At 43.0% G+C, this 19,390-nt stretch overlaps 2 protein-coding genes across 2 annotated transcripts; one reads left to right on the top strand and one right to left on the bottom strand.

Annotated features, from left to right (window-relative positions):
* Positions 1-697: 697 nt before the first annotated feature.
* Positions 698-3,183, bottom strand: MOCS3 (molybdenum cofactor synthesis 3; the record flags this gene model as incomplete). The annotated part of the gene is made up of 1 exon (XM_081196476.1): positions 698-3,183. The coding sequence occupies one exon, from the start codon at positions 3,181-3,183 to the stop codon at positions 1,879-1,881; it is 1,305 nt and encodes a 434-aa protein (XP_081052602.1). The 3' UTR covers positions 698-1,878.
* A 168-nt stretch (positions 3,184-3,351) lies between these two features.
* On the top strand, positions 3,352-13,519 carry DPM1 (dolichyl-phosphate mannosyltransferase subunit 1, catalytic). Its single transcript, XM_081196716.1, has 9 exons — positions 3,352-3,485; positions 5,652-5,751; positions 6,988-7,021; positions 7,804-7,880; positions 8,003-8,028; positions 9,419-9,514; positions 9,963-10,031; positions 10,230-10,344; positions 13,172-13,519. Exons 1-9 carry the CDS (start codon positions 3,382-3,384, stop codon positions 13,274-13,276), a joined length of 726 nt encoding a protein of 241 aa, XP_081052842.1. The 5' UTR covers positions 3,352-3,381; the 3' UTR covers positions 13,277-13,519.
* The last annotated feature ends 5,871 nt before the right edge of the window (positions 13,520-19,390 follow it).

The raw sequence follows: 19,390 nt of genomic DNA on the forward strand, positions 1-19,390 counted from the left end.
CCTGCTCTAAAGTATCCAGAAAAGATTTGAATTTCTAGTACACATGCACTCCACCCTGCAAAAAGTAGCCCCATTTCATTTCATTTGGAAAGAAACAGGATCACAGTCATAGCTAGTAAACGTATGAAAAGTGGACAAGAACAGTATAGGAATACTGTGTTTAACAGGAGACACAGTGCCATTAGCATGCATGGTGCTCAGTACTTCAATCTAAAAGACTAGATATGCTTTTCTGTTTAAATTTTATGGTAGTATTCTAATGATTATGGCATGTTTTCATATTGACAGCTGCCTCAAGAATTACTGTGACCAAGGTGTAAAGTTCTCTCTGTGTAAAAGGTCACTATTTAAACTCATAATCAGATACTTTAAAAAAGATTATTTGGGAATAATAAATTTTATATCAAGCAACAACTGAAGTGAGAGGGACTCCCCAAACTCCAGCTTTCATATTAATATATCTAACGCCTGTGTCTGCAAAGAAATATTTGGGGTGGGGGGAGTGTGGACAGTATCTGTTCAACTATCAATAATCACATGGCTCTCAATCTCCCTCCTATTGTGACCTTTATTGCACAGCTGTTTCACCCTATTTTCTGTCCCAAATCTCCAAGATCTGTTTGACATCATGAATTCTGAACACAGAAAAAAGCAACGCAAATGCTTGTGAATACATTTATATGTTCAGTGTGCCAAATTATTTTTGATTTATGTATTTATTTTACAGAACTGAGGAAGTACATGTTTTGTTAGCATTCTCCCAAGATCTGTTAGTTGAGTAAACATATGAGCTTTGAACTTCATGCCAGAGGAAATTTGTACACCAGTACAGAAGTACAGGCATGAAGATGAATACTATACTACACAACAGACACCATCTTCTTCTTGTACAGAAAATTGCTCTTTCCGAAATCCACTACTAGTCGGGTTAAAACAGCTATGAGGGGGGAAACCTCAAGTTACAGGTTATATAAATGTCTTCCTCCAAGTTATTTAGGAATGCCTCTCTCACATTATTTTATTGCTCACAACCAAGTAGGTCATAAAGAAAAGATGGAGACTTTGGAGCTAAAGGAAGCAATGAAGTGCTAGATAACAAAAGTTCCCAGCAATGGTGTGTGGGATAAAGCAAAGTATGTGTGCAAGATGTAAACCCCATACACCCAACAGGACTCAGGAGCAAATATTCTCCAAGATGCAGAGGCAGCAAATGGCATCCAAACTGATATAGTGGGGGGCAGCAAAGAGGGGAAGAAGGAATACATGAGGAAGCTGAAGAGTGCTCTCTCAGCTTTGTTAAGCAAAATAATTACTAAAGTCACACAAGGGAGATGATAAAGAAAAGTGAAGGGGAGACTGCCATTTTCAAAGTTCACTGGATCAGTGATGTTCAATGCTCTCAAGAGTATTAGACGATACATAAATGGAACCTGATATATGTCTTGATGTGGCTTTTGTCGCAGCTTGAGACAAGCATCAATACTAGTAAAAGGAAACGTATTAGAGATTCAAAAATAAAGATGTAAATAAACTAGCTTATTAAGGAAGCAATTCTTCTGAAACGATGTTAGTTGCATCTAAGATTTTCTCATCAGTAGATCCATTAAAAGTAAAAGGCCTAAGTTAGTGATGTCCATTAATTGCATTGGGTCTCCTCTGACCATGACTAGCATTGGCTAGAACCCCATACGACTTTTTAACAAATTGACACGCACACACATTTGTCTTTTATAATAATAATAATAACTTTTTTTCCTAAAAAAGAAATTTCACATATTCCAAAAAGTCTTCTGCAGGAGTATTACAAATATTTTCAGCCACGAGAGTGATCAATGAAACACTTGAATAAAAACAAAACACTATCGCTCTTAGAAAACATCAATACTGGGGGAACTCTTCGTCGATTTTGCTAGCCCACGCCATCAGCCCTCCCCTGATATCCTTGACAGAAATGGGACCAAGTCCATTCTGAGACAACCCCTGCAATATTCGCACAGCCTTCTGAGAGTCATTTCCCAATTTGCAGACCACGTAAAGGGGGAGAGCCGTGCTGTCGTCCGCCCCTTGCCTCGCTTCATGTATCCTCTCCTGCAAGGACTTCAAGGATCCTTCGTCTCCTCCTTCCAGCTTACTTAAGGGCACGTGGAGGGAATGCGGCAGGCGGCAGATGTCCACTTCCACCGGCGGGCGCACGTCCACCAGCACGTGAGGAGCCCGGCTGTCCAGGACCCTTTTGTACTCTTCCACGGACACCCTCTCCTCGCCACTCAACAGGTGCAGCGCCCGGCACTTGTCTGTTGCCGACGACCCGCAAAACTCCTCGTAGTCCTGGAGGGCGGTCACCGTGGGGTGGTCCCCGCACACGGCACACCTGGGGTCCCTGGGCCTCAGCTTGATGTGGCGGAACCTGCCTTCCAGGGCGTCGAAGAGCAGCATGGACCCGTGGCACGTGGCACCCATGCCAGAGGCGATCTTGATCACTTCCAAGGCCTGGAGGGTACCCAGGATGCCAGGCACGACCCCCAGGACCCCTCCGTCGGCGCAGTTGGTGACCGTCTCCGGAGGGGGCGGCTTGGGGAAGAGGCAGCGGTAGCAGGGGCCCCCTCGGTGGTTGTACACCGCCAGCTGCCCTTCGAGCCTGAGGGCGCTGGCGGAGACCAGGGGCTTCCCGGCCAGGACGCAGGCGTCGTTGACCAGGTATCGGGTGGGCACGTTGTCCGAGCAGTCGGCCACCACGTCGTGGTCTCGGACCAGCTGCAGGGCGTTGCTGGGCGACAGGGCCAGCTCGTAAGGCACGCAGCGCACCCGGGAGTTGAGCTCCCCCAGCGCCGAGGCCGCCGAGCGCGCTTTCGGGGTGCCCAGGCGGCTCTCCCGGTGCAGCACCTGCCTGTGGAGGTTGTCCAGCTCCACCACGTCCGGGTCCACCAGGCCCAAGCGCCCCACGCCCGCCGCCGCCAGGTACTGAGCCACCGGGCAGCCCAGCCCTCCGCAGCCCACCACCAGCACCGAGGAGCCCGACAGCCGCAGCTGGCCGCTCACGCCCAGCTCCGGGAGAACCAGCTGCCGGGAGTAGCGCCGGATATCCAGCCGGCTCAGCGGGAGAAGAGGGCCTGGCGCCTCCGACTCCTGGGACTCGCCGCCGCCTCCCAGCACGCTCCCCTCAGCGCGCTTTCCCGCCGCCATGATTTACCTCAGCACCTCACGGAGTAGAAACGCCTCAGCGGCGAGCCGCGGTTGTTTGTGAGGGAGGGAGCGGAGGGAGGCCTCGCCTCTTCCGCTTCCGCGGCTCTTCGGTGCTGAGGAGGCCGGTTGGCACGCAGGCGACGTCGGCTCGGCCCTTGCCAGGCCTCCGCCTCCTCCGCCGCCGCCGCCGCCACCATCATGGCCGCCTCCCGGGACAAGTACTCGGTGCTGCTGCCCACCTACAACGAGCGCGAGAACCTGCCGCTCATTGTGTGGCTGCTGGTGAGGAGTTTCGAGCAGAGGTGACTGAGGGGAGGGGACTTGTTTCGTTTCAGCGACTTAACTACATACAAAAAAAGCCCCTAGCGCTAACGAGCTCCCCCCGGAAAAATCCGCCCCGTTCCTGTACTCCGCGTTAGTTAATCTGGAATAACTAGCCCCATCTTCCAGAACCCCGTTCCGTTTCCCATCGTCGCCGTTGCGAATTAGAATCCTCCGTATCGTGGGGATAAGCTTTTCTCCCGAGGCCGTTTTAAAGGTGTTGGGGGTTGTGAATCCGTGGTATATGTACCCCGAAGTAAGGGCATGATGGTGTTGGGTCTGCTTAACTTCCAGGGGTAAAAGATGTACTGTATCTGCTTCGTTTGTTTCAGGCTCCACCATATAACTAGGTTTTTAAGGATGCGTCAGACCCATTACGCCCCCATAGAATATGTTTAGACATGACTTTTGTCTGTTGTTTTAGAAAAGCTAGGACTTTGCAGGTAAACCTCACTGTTGTCCAATGGGGTTTTCACACTTAGGGGAGCGTGTGTATAGGATTAAAGCCTGGCAGCACAAGCCTATGCATGTTTACTTGGAAGCAAACTTTCATTCGTATCCAAGTGAGATTTCCTTCCAAGCAAGTGTGTCTAGGATAGGAGTGAAACCTAAACATTATTTCCCCCCATCTGCATGTAAACTGGATGGTGATTTTCCAGGGACATTCCTATATTATTATGAAAATAAATTTATTAATCACCTTCTAAACCACTGTCTCAAGGCAATCTATAGACCGGTTTATGTGTACCTGTAAGTGGTATCTGAAGAAGTGTGCATGCACACGAAAGCTCATACCAAGAACTAACTTAGTTGGTCTTTAAGGTGCTACTGGAAGGAATTTTTTATTTTGACTATGGCAGACCAACACGGCTACCTATCTGTAACTGTAAGTGAGTAAGTGTCAGAGTGTAGATTTTGTAGGTTTTCATTAAGCAGTCTTTGGATTCTTGCCTGTGGTGAAAATTTTCAGCCTGTTTTCACAGACAGAGCAAGCGGTGTGTAGATTGCCAGCAACTTCTCCTGAAACATGATTTTTCACCAGCTGTAAGCACATTATTGCTTATTGATCAAGAGCCAAAATCCAATCTGATAGCTTTATTTATGGAGTAGTAACTTACTTATTTGGAATGCTGGTTTTAAGGGCCAGATCTCTTGAATGGGACACCTGGAGCAGTATTTGCGAAATACTACTCTTTGCCAGTAGTATTTGTGAAAAGGATCTAGGGGTCTTGGTAGACCACAGGCTTAGCTGCATTGTGATGCAGCAACACACACTAAAAGCTAATGCTGTTCTAGGCTTCATCAACAGAAGTATAGCGTCCAGGTCAAGGAAAGTATTAGTACCACTCTATTCTGCCTTGGTCAGGCCAGTACTGTGTCCAGTTCTGGTCACCACAGTTTAAGAAGGTTATTGACAAGCTGAAACGTGCAGAGGAGAGTGACCAAAATGATCAGGGGTCTGGAAACCAATCCTTAATGAGGAACAGTTGAAGGAACTGGGGATGTTTAGCCCAAAGAAGAGGCTGAGAGGAGATACAATAGCCATCTTGAAATATCTAAAGGGCTGTCCCATGGAAGATGGAGCAAGCTTGTTTTCTCCTGCTCTGGGGGCTAGAACTTGAACCAATGGATTCAAGTTACAATAAATGAGATTCCATTTAAACATCAGGAAGAACTTTTTGACATTAAGAACTGCTTCCCTTAGGAGGTGATGGACTCTCCTCCTTTGGAGGTTTTTAAGCAGATGATGGATGGCCATCTGTCATAGATGCTTTAGTTGAGATTAGGCATTGCGGGGGTTGAATTAGATGACCCTTGGGGTCCCTTCCACTTCTAGGATTCTAATCATTCAGTTTCTGAATCAGGCAAATGCCTGAGGCAACTGTGACCCATGAAACGAATAACCAGCATTGGCCAACAGTGCAAACCCTGCCGTTACTCTGCGGTATTTACTTGGAGCAAGGGCACTATGAAGCATTTCAGTTCCATTTTGAAAGGAGAGTGCATTGTAATAGAATTAATAACACCATTTAAGTTTGATGAGGAACCATTGGCTATTTCTCTCTGTTCCCCTACCCCCTTTCATAATACTTTATATACTTTAACATTTGAACCTGGCTTTAAAATGTAATTCTCTATTTTTTCAGTGGAAATGATTTCGAAATTATAGTAATAGATGATGGAAGTCCTGATGGGACACAGGAAGTTGCTGAACAGTTGATAAAGATTTATGGATCTGATAAGATTGTGAGTCATATGTTTATTTTTTGCCTTGACTTGTTTGCTGTTACAACACAAGATGCTTAATAATATTATTAGCATTAAGGGATGCATGGGTTGTTCGTTCTTTTAACACTGAATTGTTTACCAGTTTATTCAGGTTGATAGCATGGGTAGCAACATTGGGAGTTGTTTGCAATTTCCTGAATTAGCATATTTGGATGCAGTTTTAATTTTCACTTTATAAAGTTGTGCTAATTCTTAGAGTTGTCATCACTTGACCTCATAGGATGCTCTAATAGCTATCTGTGAGAAATCTACCAGATATCACTTTCCCCATAATTTTTGCATTGTGACACACACAGAAAAGTTTGTCATGTTCAGCACTGCAACAGGGGATCCAGGTGCAGTGTTAGCAATGCTTCTTCAGCTGCATATACAGTGGGTGCTATTCAATGTTGGTTGTAGTCTGAGTAGATCCACTGAAATCAGTGGACTCTACTTGTCCATTAATTGCAATGGGTTCGACTCTGATTGCGACTCCGTTGGATATTATCCAATACATTTTCATCCATTTGATACTGTGCCCACTCATATTTGCAGAATTAAGTCCTTAAAGGTATATATGCTGCTGAATACCTCTTGATGAAGCGTTGCTAAGAAAAATTGGAAATGCATGATTTTTAAAAAATGCAATACGTATTTCTGATAATGAGCAAACTTACTTGCACTAAGCCCCTGAAGTTTTTATGTGAGCGCCTAAGAGAGCATGGATGTATGGCAGGTGTATGCTCTAACCCTGCTAGTCAAGCCTCCCTTATTTCGAAGTGCTTGGTGGTGAGCCATACTTTACGCTAAGGGAGGGGGACTTTTTTGGCTCTTTGGGCTGAAATCAACAAGTGGGTGGCTGACCATCTGTCAGTCACCTGACATCGCAATGATCTCAAAGACCCAAAGTCAGGACTACAAAGCACCACGCACAGCTGATTCAGCCAGCTTTGGCTCTATTTCCCATCTTCAGCAGACCATTCTAAACTTGGTCTACAGCTCTATATTCTGTAACTGTTTTGATCTGAATTAATGTCTGTGTAATCCAAATGTTAAAGGCAGGTTGCTCTGTAAATATGGAAGTGTAGCAGCCCTAATTGAGAGAAGAGCAACTGTGTTAATGTTAATATTTAGCTGAAATAATAAAAAACCTACAATCATGGATCATTTAATGCAATTAATTAGTTAATCATTTCCTCCACTGATATTTTACAGCTTTTAAGACCCAGAGCAAAGAAACTTGGATTGGGTAAGTATTCATTAATTTGAGGATTTACAAGTTTTATATTCTGACCTTGAACTCCCAGGGCAGTTTACCATTTTCAAAAGCATAAGTTTAATCATACCTTTAACTCTGTTGGTTAGCGTGTGTGTGGGAAACTTGGAAAAAACTAACATATGTACCTTTCTGGGGGTAAGAAGGCAAATTTGTTGGTTTTCAACAGCGTCCAACATATCACAACTCCAGTTAAATAATAAGCTGAACCTACACAATTTTCTCTAACCATGAAATTAAAGTGGTGCCCCGCAAGACGAATGCCTCGCAAGACGAAAAACTCGCTAGACGAAAGGGTTTTTCAGTTTTGCGTTGTTTCGCTAGACGAATTTCCCTATGGGCTTGCTTCGCAAGACGAAAACGTCTTGCGCTTTTTTTTAAAAGCCGCTTGACGAGGCGCAGTTGCAACGGACCGTGCTTCGCAAGACGAAAAATATCGCAAGACGAAAAGACTCGCGGAACGAATTCTTTTCATCTTGCGAGGCACCACTGTACGCTGTTTATCCCCATTTATACACTACACTTTGGGGTTGTAGTACCCGCTTGAAATTCATTCATGTGTGACTAACTGTTGCCCGGGACAGGCTAGAGTGGGATAGCAGATTGATCAAGCAGCCATTCAGTAAAAATGTAGGGCATTTTTTTATTCCATATGTTGACTTTAAAGAGAAACTGAATCAGCCTTGTAGCTGACAGCTCACGTACATGATTCTGAATGTGGGTGACAGATCTTGCCTTTGTATCGTTTACACCAGGGACTGCTTACATTCATGGAATGAAGCATGCCACAGGAAACTTCATTATTATTATGGATGCTGACCTCTCACACCATGTAAGTGTTTCCATTGTATCTGTGCATACATTTCTTTAGCCTTTTATAAAGTTTTCTTTATTTAACTTGTATTGAGCTGGGGTATATTTTCATTTTCCCATATCTCTCTCTTGTGTTTTCAGCCAAAATTCATTCCAGAGTTCATCAGGTGGGTAGTATTTTTAATATTTTTAGTATTTTTTAAATATTTCAGTCAGACCTTGACATTTATTGCCCAGGTGCATAGGAAGCTGCCTTATACCAAGTCAAACTATTTCTCCAACTAGCTCAGTATAATCTGCACTGACTGGCAACAGTTCTCTAGGGTTTCAGGCAGAAATTTTTTGTTGTTGTTTAGTTGTTTAGTCGTGTCCATGGAGTTTTCTTGGCAGGGATACTGGAGTGGCTTGCCAGTTCCTCTTCCAGGTGGATCACGTTTGGTCAAAACTCTCCACTATGACCTGTTCATCTTGGGTGCCCTGCTCGGCATAGTTCATAGCTTCTCTGAGTTCTTCAAGCCCCTTCGCCACGGCAAGGCAGTGATCCATGAAGGGGATGTGGTACATTAGCAATGGGCAATAGGTTGAACAATGAAAGAAATCAGAAAAGAAGTCTAAACTTTAATTTTTGACCAGAATTGGTTAATGTTTGCAGCAAGGTCAGATTCCTGCCAAACTTCACAAGGATAGCAGCACAGAGATGTGAAAGCCCACAAAAAAACCTATTGAAATTGTGGTGGTGGAGGAACATATTCTGCCTATGCTTTTGAGTTTTTCTGAAAAATAATGGGTTATGAAATATTTTCCTCCAGAATAGTGAATAAAGTTTTTAAGACTAGGTTTTCATAAGCATACTCCCCCAGAATGATTTCTAAAAACTATGCAACAGGTAAACTTTTATGTAAAACTATGAACAGTATCGGATTCCTGTACACTTAGAGCACAACTCTCAAATGCAAGAGCAAGAATCGTTTTTGCCTCTAGGGGGCACTGCCGTTGTCACAAGAGAAGGGAGAATTCAGGGTTTTCTTTGCTTATGGGCTTCCTTTTGTTGATGTAGTTGGTGGATCTGTTTCTGTCTTTTCTGTCCTCTTGACTTGACCTCAAACTTGTCATCGTTTGATACATATGAAGAAGCAGAAACTGATAGTGATCGCTTAGAAAATGAAAGTAATTACATTTCATGTAGTATTTATTGAGTCTTGCTCTCCACCCCTTTTTCTCCACTGTTTTTATGGAAACAAGTGTTTTGTGTGCTTAAAACAGTGAGGGACTGGAGGAGGCATAGTAAAACAAAGAAATTATTGCTTTTTGTCTGGTCCTCAAACTGGCAAAACTAAGATGGGAAGAATTAAAAGGGATTAGTTTCCCAGTTGAAATTACTCCCTTTTACTACAGCCTAGACCTGCCAGTCACAAATGGACCCTTTTTCTCCCCTTCTCAACTTGGTGCCTTCCTTAAGCTGAATTTATTGTATTAAATCGGACCTAGATTACTGGAAGTTAATAGATTTTTGTTAATGTAATTGTGTTTCCCTCTTCTTCTCAAATGTTTACATAGAACACAGAAAGAAGGTAACTTTGACATTGTGTCTGGAACGCGATATAAAGGAAATGGAGGTGTGCATGGGTGGGATTTGAAACGAAAATTGATCAGGTTAGTAGCTTCTTCTTCCATCATTCAAGGTCTGTGATAGAAAAAGCCACACAGGAGGATTCTGAGTTCTGTTATTAACTCTCCTCCTCCTCCTTTTGTACTGTTCCAGATTAGTCTTTTATTCTTGCTTGGTCGTAGAGTAATAGCATCCCCCCCCCCCCCCGTCCTACTTTATAGATAGTAAACCTGTGGGCAGAGATTTGATCTTTTATTCTTGTAATTCTCCTGGTTGTGTTTGGCAATATATAAACAATTTACAAACTGGGATAGATAAATCTTTTTTGTTCTACATGCTTCTTTTCTTGGCTTGATGTGAATTAGCAAACTCTTCCAAATTATGCATTTGTAGGCCAATGTTATTATAATGAAATCCCATCTATAGAACAGTGTGTGATTTTTCAGCATTGGATTCTGAATGTTTACCAAAACTCCTTATCTTTCTTGGCAGCCGAGGCGCCAACTTCCTCACTCAAGTTCTACTGCGGCCAGGTGCATCTGACTTAACAGGCAGCTTCAGGTGTGTTGCTTCTAAAGTTGCATTCAGCTTTCAAAGATGAGCAATAAAATTAATGGTCAATTTGAAATGGATAATAACGTCAGACATGGATTGAAATGGTAAAACTTGTTTAATTTTGGGAGTAAAGACTGCAATTGTGGAGTGTTTGTATAACGGAAATATTTCAAGAGGTTTTGATTTTATGTACTTTCTCTGTAGGTTATATAGAAAAGATGTTTTACAAAAACTGATGGAGAAATGCGTCTCGAAAGGATATGTTTTCCAAATGGAAATGATTGTCCGGGCCAGACAGCTGGGTTTCTCTGTTGGAGAGGTAAAGAATGTTAAATCACAAACACTACATTTTAAATATTATAAATTTACCTGACGGATAATAGAATAATAATTGGCTAACAGCTGCAAAATGGCCCAGGAGGTGTAATAAGCCTGAGAACTACTAAATCTAATATTGTGACAGAAATTACACAAATTATGTAATGCTGTGAGGAGCTTGACAGTCAGCAAAGTACAAATGTAGGCTTGTGGTAATTGCTGTTAAAAATGTGAATATTTAATTTGTTTAACATCCTGTACTGAGATAGGTACCCGCTTGAGTTCCATGTGTTCACAAAAATGTATTGAATTGAGCCAATAATCCAATGATCTCCAGTCATAACCCCTAATTCAGATCAGTTATACAGACACTATGCAACTACGAGTTAGTTCTCTCCAACCTTCCAGCAACTATTTAGACTTGGACTGTCAACTTAATTGCTATTAATGAATTAGGGATAAAAGTTAATCCCTATCTATGCCATAGTACACTGGAAATCCCTAATTAACAAATGTCTACCTAATATGTACCTAACTTCAACAGTCATTACTTATTTTAACAAGCTTTAAACAACAGCAGGTGTGGGTGCTTCTTTTGCAGATGAAAATCTCTTCTTGGCACCCTCACACAAACATGGTGGCCTGCCTTTGTTGTAGATTCTGCTCTGTATTTTGGAAAGTTGTTTGTTCACTATGCATTTGGACATCTCTTAAGTTACTGGGCGAAATTCAGTTGTAGTGCTAAGGAAATCATTCCTTCCATTTCTGCTTTGCCCTATGGAATGATCACCCCTTGGCTCCCCAAGTATGTTGTTCTGGGCATTCTCCCAATCCTCCAGTATGGATTTGGGGGAGGCGTGGGGTACGAGAGGGAACAGGGGAACCCCATTGCGCTAATGGGAGTCCTTGCACTGGCTTCCAGTAGCAGAACAGGGCAGTTGAATCTCATCCTATGTAACCAAATTTTGCATGCTGGTTCCTGACATCAAGGAGCAGGTTTTTATCTATGCTTAGATAACATTTTGAATCAAGATAGTAGACTGAACCTTTCAGAACTGCACTGATTTTAATCACTGATTTCAAAATTGTACTGCTTTTTTGGTTTCTTAGGATTCCCAAACAGGTACAAGACTGCTAAGAAAATAAACATGTTTTATGAGATTATTTTTTAGCATAAGCGTTCTAGACTGTCTCATTCCACTACATTCCAAGCTGCTTTTTCCTGCACTGGCAAGAGCCTCCAGTAGGAGTCCCAGATTCTTTAGCAATTCTGTCTCAAGACTGTGCCCTTGTTGTCAGTGAAGCAACTGAAAATGTACTAGACAAGCCTCTGCCTTTGGCTCTCCATTGGCAGAAGAAACTATTGCCTAGAGATGCAACAACTCATGTTTGGCAGAGCGGCATGTGTGTGGGAAGCGTGGTTTTTTCCATTTCTGCCTGCCAGCTGATTTCTAGTTCAGTATGCCAACTGAGAGTACCTAGCCAGACTTTCTGTGGATTCCACCGTCTGACTTCGGCCCCTTGGGTATTATTTAACATATAGTCTTACACACTGGAATGTTAAAGTTCCTGCTTCAGTATAGTGAAAATAGCTGGCATTCTAAAGAATTCAAATCAGTGTTTACTATATTTAAATGAATAGCTACTGAATTAGAACCATGTGCAACAGTTATTAAAGGAGCAGCACTTCAATATGTTTGCTAGAAAAATAAAATGCATGTTAGGCTTACTGGTAATCTTATTTAACACATACAGTAACCATTTGCCTCTCTTGTTCTCACAGCAACTCTGTGAGGTAGGTTAGTATTGTTTCCAAATTACAGATAAGGCGCTGAGGATGAGAGGTAGTAACTTTCTCAGGGCCATATGAATTCACATGCTTCTCCAGATCAAGCCTAGTATTCTGTTCATAGGACTGCTAATTCCCCTAACAGTGTGATCCTATGCACGTTTATCATTGAATATTTCCTGCATTCAGTGGAAGTATTGTGTTACTTCCAGATAACACCTGGCACTGCTTTTGTAAAGGGTCACTCTACTTATTGTGCATATATTGGCTCTCAATTGAATTGCCAGTATTTGTACTTTTTGCATTTTGTTTCCCCCTTGTCCCACTATTTACAACCATATATACCGGCAACTGAGAATTACACTTCATGCCTCATGCTAGAATAAAGTGTGCTAGTCTTTAAGGTGCTACAAGATTGTTGTCTGAGGCTAGTGTGTGTGTGATTGTGTGTGTGTGTGTGTGTGTGTGTGTAGATGTAGGATTGTAGCCCAAGTATGTATCCCTTGGAAGTATAACACTAATTGCAGGTATATCACAATTTTAAATACTGTTGAGATGGTGATGAATTTTGCTGCAATATGGAAAACCCACCACCACATAGATGGGGATGCTGAAAAGAAAGCCGAACAGAATTTTGTCTCTTCTTTTCCCTTTGTTTAAAAGATTTATACCCTGCGTTTTGAACAAAGAGTTTTAATAATATTTTTGCCAGACTGTTTGCAGCCATGCCCAATTCAAGACCTCGACTTTAACTTACAAAGCTGAAAGAGGGCCTCTCCCCATATCTGCTCACCCAGACATTGACATCTGCAAATACGGCTCATTGGGTGCTGATGCGAGATAGGACCCCCTCTGCAGTGCCACCAGATCTGTGTAACTCCCTCCCTTTGGGGGTGTATCCCTCACTGATGTCTTTTTGTTCTCAAGTCTGCATGCTAGATGGAGCTGAAGTGGCCCTTTTTTTCTTTCTATTACTTCTTGAACTTGTTATGTTAAAACTAAAAAACTAAAATAATTTTGTGTTTTGTTTTTTTAATAGGTACCTATATCATTTGTGGACAGAGTCTATGGCGAATCTAAATTAGGAGGCAATGAAATAGTTTCTTTTGTAAAGGGACTGTTGACTTTGTTTGCAACCACATAATTTATTAAAGAGAATCTTCCTAGCATTCCATATACCTTTGCATTGGACTGAAGAAATTATTTTTATATGGGATAGTGGAATCTAGCTAAGTTTTCTTGTGGCTATATATAGAAAATCATTGCTAATTTCTGATTTGAAGAAAAACAATACAGTACATATAATTCGGGCGGCATTATTTATTAAATGTGAATAATGATCACTGTGTAATGTTTGCTATTCAAAAATAAACCCATTCCATTTAAATTGTGTTTAAATTTTGGGTATGTGTGGGATGAGCACCTCCTCTGAATGGAGTAAGCTATTTCATAGAATCATAGAATCATAGAGTTGGAATAGACCACAAGGGCCATCGAGTCCAACCCCCTGCCAAGCAGGAAACACCATCAGAGCACTCCTAACATATGGTTGTCAAGTCTCTGCTTAAAGACCTCCAAAGAAGGAGACTCCACCACACTCCTTGGCAGCAAATTCCACTGTCGAACAGCTCTTACTGTCAGGAAGTTCTTCCTAATGTTTAGGTAGAATCTTCTTTCTTGTAGTTTGGATCCATTGCTCCGTGTCCGCTTCTCTGGAGCAGCAGAAAGCAACCTTTCTCCCTCCTCTATGTGACATCCTTTTATATATTTGAACATGGCTATCATATCACCCCTTAACCTCCTCTTCTCCAGGCTAAACATGCCCAGCTCCCTTAGCCGTTCCTCATAAGGCATCGTTTCCAGGCCTTTGCATACTTCTTTAACATGATATTTATTGTTTAAAGATTCACATGTCTGCTGGGGGGGGGGGAATGGGCCTATGCATGTTAGATTTTATGCACGTAGACCACATTTGCACATTGCATCCCAGGGAAGCTGAAGGTGGATCAAGTGCATTTGCTCTTCTCCATGTGCATAAGGCAGAGCAACAGAAAATACCATTCAGTCTGCCCCACCATGTATTTAAATTAGGTGCATTTGGACCAAGCAGGATCTCACCCCTGCCACAGGAGCTGATGTGAGGAAGGCAGGTCCTACTTAGTGCTGGGTGTGGTTCTGCCTCTCATGGACCCAATCCAGCGCTAAGCAGCCTTGCTTCTTATGGCACAGAGGGGAGAAACAAAACTACATTTTGCAAGCAACTGCAGCAAAGCGAAACAGTCACACTGCTGCCTTGTTTCTCCTGTCCTTGTCAATGGACTGGAGGCGACAAACAACCACTTTGCCAGCTCTAGTTTCCCCAAACACTGAACATGGAGCTGACAACATCCCTTGCAGTGTGGTTCCCAAGCGAAAACCCCCATGCAAGTCCCCAGGCTGTGGGGGATCCTTCAGAGGGAGTGCTGCCCCATCCAGGGTGGGAAATTGGCCAGTTTCTCAGACACAAGAACCACTTGCCCCTAAAACTTCCATTTTGCCAGGATTCAAGCCTAGTTAATTTCCCAGCATCCCCTGGTCCAGGGCCTGCACAGCCTCCTGTAATTCAAATGTTGTGGAGAAATAGAGCTGCCTTTATTTTATCAGCATATTGATGGCACCTGACCACAAATCTCTTAATAACTATTCTCAACAGCTTCATATGGATGTTAAGCAACATAAAATGCCCTGTGGCACAACTGCTAGAGGTCCAAAAAAACACACTCCTGGCGCTAAACTTTTGATTTGGACCTTTAGGTAGGGCCTGAACCACATTATGTAATTCATAATTGCACTCCTTTGGAAAATTACTACCACTCTCTGGGAATTATGGCTGGACTTTAGCTTCCTTGAGCATTTTTATGCAAAGGCAAGGCAGAATTTTTTAACAAATAATGTTCGTTTGGGACGAGATATGCAAAAAACTTCAGAAGCACTTCGATATGGACACGTACAGTGTGGCCTATTTTTCATGGGTGCACCTACATAAGATTTTTTGCGGCTAAATACAACAGTGCATACTTATCTGAATACAGCTAGTGCAGTAATGTCTTCCTGGCTGTACACTTCTCCATATTTAGATTACTGCTAACATTAATAGAATCCTAATGTGAACTGTTTGTGGAAAAACAAAACAAAAAGTACACTCTGATCCCCGGCAGTAATTTTTTTTATGCAGTATACCTCTGCACTTCAAGAGAGTTTGGTTATTTGTAATTCAAAGTATACATGAAAGGAATATGGAAATGAAGCTCCAGAGTTCAGGCTATATAGAATTGCAAATTATCTATCCATGAATGGTTAGGTTCTCTTCTGGAAAATATAGCAGGCCCACAGGTACTCCCAAATTGGGGGAGCAGGGATAAAACTACAACCAAATCTGTTATGTTTGTGTATAGTGGTGAATGCAAGAGAAAATGAAGCTTGCTGTTGCAAGACTGTATTTCCTGGTGCATCTGTTGTGCTTTGTAAATGTTGGTTGGTTGTTTTTCAGACTCCAGGCCAAAAGCAGGACATAAATCTACCAAATAAAAAAACAGTAGTGTGATGGGACCTACATCTTAAGACTTGTCTGTTCACTGGAATAGGCACATGTAGCCAATGCCATTGAATCTACCACCCCATTTTACAAGTACCCAGCAAGAAATACCATTTTTGGTTAATTGAATATTAATAGTTTTAATTGCAGTTTAAATTGTTAATCAGGGAGCTATGAAGCAATAACAACAACAACAATAACAACAATAATTTATTATTATTTACACCCAGCCCATCTGGCTAGGTTTTCCCAGCCACTCTGGGCGGCTCCCAACAGAATATTAAAAACACAATAAAACATCAAAAATTAAATAATTCCCTAAACAGGGCTGCCTTCAGGTGTCTTCTAAAAGTCAGATAGTTGTTTATTTCCTTGACATCTGATGGTAGTTCCACAGGGCAGGCCTAAGCTTCCTCCAAAGAGTACAGATTCGTTACGCGAATATTAGGCAAAAGCACACACTAAATATGTTCTCGACCTAACACAACAAACTATTTCCCAAAAGGCACAATGCAAATGGAGAAATATTTCCAGAAAAAAATACCTCAGAAAACTCTATGGAAGAAAAATGCACAGCATCTGTCAGTATGCCAGTCTCATCAAATGTTTAGCTTGCTTAAAACAAGTAATTTATTATCCTTTCTACCCCAAATTTGGCATGGGCCATCCACCAAGCTTGCTTTTATTACATTGCCAAGTTTCAAGAGTTGAACCATTTTTTAACTACAGTGGTACCTCAGGTTACATACGCTTCAGGTTACATACGCTTCAGGTTACAGTCTCCGCTAACCCAGAAATAGTGCTTCAGGTTAAGAACTTTGCTTCAGGATAAGAGCAGAAATCGGGCTCCGGTGGCGCGGCGGCAGCAGGAGGCCCCATTAGCTAAAGTGGTGCTTCAGGTTAAGAACAATTTCAGGTTAAGTACGGACCTCCGGAACGAATTAAGTACTTAACCCGAGGTACCACTGTATAAGCCTTAGAACCTCGTTCCCCCAGCCATGTCTCATAATGACAGTATGTGATCCAACTCCCTCACCTTTAAGATAGTGCCCTGGCTATAGTACTTCATATCTGAACTGATGTTTAGGAAGCTGAGATGAAAAAGGTTGACTTTAGTTTACTTTGAACCTAGTCAGCGCTTGATCAGAACTTGAGTTCATTGGGGTTAACATGGTACCTAAAAAAAAAAAAATGTAAGGCCAGATATGCTTGGAAAACTAAATTTAGAATCATAGAATCAAAAGGGACTACAGGGGTCATCTAGTCCAACCCCCTGCAATGCAGGAGTCTTTTGCCCAATGTAGGGCTCGAACCCACAACCCTGAGATCAAAAGTCTCATGCTCTAGCGACACACCTATCCCAGCAGTAATGTAGGCTGAGCCTAGTCCATGCCAGGGAATCGTTGGCCCGCGTCCTCAGATCCAGAGAGAGAGTAAAAGAAAACACCAGGAAAGATCCTTCTTTGGAGGAAAGCAGTTTTATTCTCTGTGCACAGGAGACAGCCAGCAGAATAATTTCTGGAAGACTGACTGCCCAAAAAATACGCCTCTGCAGACTTTCTTATACCTTGAGTAGGCTCTCTCCCTCCTCCCCACGCCCTCCAGAAACTCCCCAATCAACTGGAAAGTTTTCAACTTATTTTTAGCATGTCTATAGCCCTCTAAACAGCCCTCCTATTGTTCCCTATACAGGCGTCTTGCATCCCTTCCTCCCGTCTCCTCCGTATGTGTCTTTTTTTATCTTGCATTCCTAAAGTAAAAAAAGCGAGGGGCCTATTCTGCAGGTGAAGAAGTTATTTCTAGCTCAGAAATTGACTTAGATCCAAGGTATAGAAGATCCTTCTTAGAAAGCATATAGAAAGCAACCCTTCCCTCTCCCTTCCCTCCCTCCTCTTCTTATGAACAACCTAATACTTAGGTTCGTTCTGGGGTAGGGGTCTATAATCTCTCATGAAAGCAAGCACGCGAGGTCCCATCATGCGAGACATCATCTTCTCCATCATATTTTGCATACATTGCATCAAGCAGGGCATACAGAAGCAGAAAAGCAATAGAAGCATTATTGGACCTATCACCATAGTAAATATTCTCCCCATCCATCCACCTGGGAAGATGCCGTCCAACCAAGACATATCCCAGCCCTCCCAGGTTTGTACAGGGACATGTGCTACCTTTTCAATTCTTGCTGCCAGATCACGGATAGCCTCGCCATGGTCTGAAATGTTGAAGCAACATGCTCCACCTGTCAGGTTCAGGGCAGCACAAAAACCTCCTTGCTTAGCTAAAATGAAGTCCATTCCCAAACGCAATTGGAGAATAGCCGTTCGGGTTTCATCTAGCTGGGTGGCAACAAGGCGGAGGGCGGTGGCTGTGGCATTGGCCACAATTTCTACCACTGCCTGGAGCCTGATGATTCGATTGAGATTGTAAATGGGCTCTCTGGCGCCTGCTACTAGCTCATCGGGGTTCCAGGAGGCAGGATCATAGTGGGCGATTATCCGCTCAGGTGGCCATTCGTCCTTTCCCCAGGTTTGTTTACTACCCCCCGCGATGTTGGAGATATCAGCAAAGCGGCGGGTACGATGGGATGGGGAAGAGGGTATCCACATTGGAGGTACAAGAAATGCTGGAAAGCAGACACCATATCCATTTTGTGGATAGATGTGATAAGCTTTTGTTCCACAAATCCAATAAATATTACTGCCGCGCTGAGAAGAGGTCCAGCTGGCTCGAGAACTTCCCACCATGAGTGCAAGGTTGGTACAAGCCCCGCCACATTCAGAGATGTCCAAAGGACTACTACATGTACAGTTACATGATGACCGTCCTATAAACCTCGTATAGTTGTAGACGGCATTTCGGGTTTGATTAATACAGAACCATCCAGAGACCCTATAAACTCGTAAAGGAGCTGAATGGTTCCAATAAGGAGTTGGGCGGGATGGACTATATGTATATTGGATCTGAGAACGATTGAGGGGTATGGGGAGCATGGGCATTCCTCCTCCTCCATCTAAGGGTCCAAGGGTACAAACTAAACAAGCAGTTTTATTTGTTTCATGGGCTACTATTTCTGCCAATTGAAGCCACTTGTTATAGGGACTCTGAGCCCCCTGTTTTCTCATTTCCTGTGTGGGGAAAATGCTATTACGATTTAAGACCTGGAAGCATTCGGCCTTGGGAATAGATTCTCCCATCATAAATAGGAGAAGGATCATCAAGGGGATGGAGGGGGATCGCTTCCTTCCACAAAACCTATGGCGCTCGTGCCAACAGAAATACTACGAGCATCCATATGACAAGGGCGGGACATATCACTCCTACCCACCAAACCCAATCCTTCCATGGTTCCTTCCACCAATACTCGGGGTTCATTTCTAGTTTTCTTTTACAGCTGAAGGGCCCACTGATACTCGTATTCAATTATTTGCCGGGCCTCAGGGGTGCCTCTCCACTTCTCTGCTGAGGCACCTACTATATGAAGCAATTTTCCTACAATCCCTTGTGGGTGGACTGGGCTCTCGTGTTGTCTCTTCAAGATATTATACCCAAAAGGGGCTCCTCCCTCTTCATATATCAGCATGCACCCACAGGAATATGTCCACCCCTGCAATGGCCTGACACTTGGGGTGACTATATCAAGGGGTTCCGGGCCCAATACCAAAAGTCCGATTGGTGCCTCTG

This window comes from Podarcis bocagei (genome assembly GCF_964188305.1).
Source record: "Podarcis bocagei genome assembly, chromosome: 5".
NCBI classification, from domain to species: Eukaryota; Metazoa; Chordata; class Lepidosauria; order Squamata; family Lacertidae; genus Podarcis; species Podarcis bocagei.

Excerpts from the sequence above, each read along its gene's own strand:
- DPM1 (XM_081196716.1), top strand. The coding sequence starts at position 3,382 with ATGGCCGCCTCCCGGGACAAGTACTCGGTGCTGCTGCCCACCTACAAC. Across the intron at positions 5,752-6,987 it reads TTTATGGATCTGATAAGATT|CTTTTAAGACCCAGAGCAAA; the intron begins GTGAGTCATATG and ends GATATTTTACAG. Across the intron at positions 8,029-9,418 it reads TTCATTCCAGAGTTCATCAG|AACACAGAAAGAAGGTAACT; the intron begins GTGGGTAGTATT and ends ATGTTTACATAG.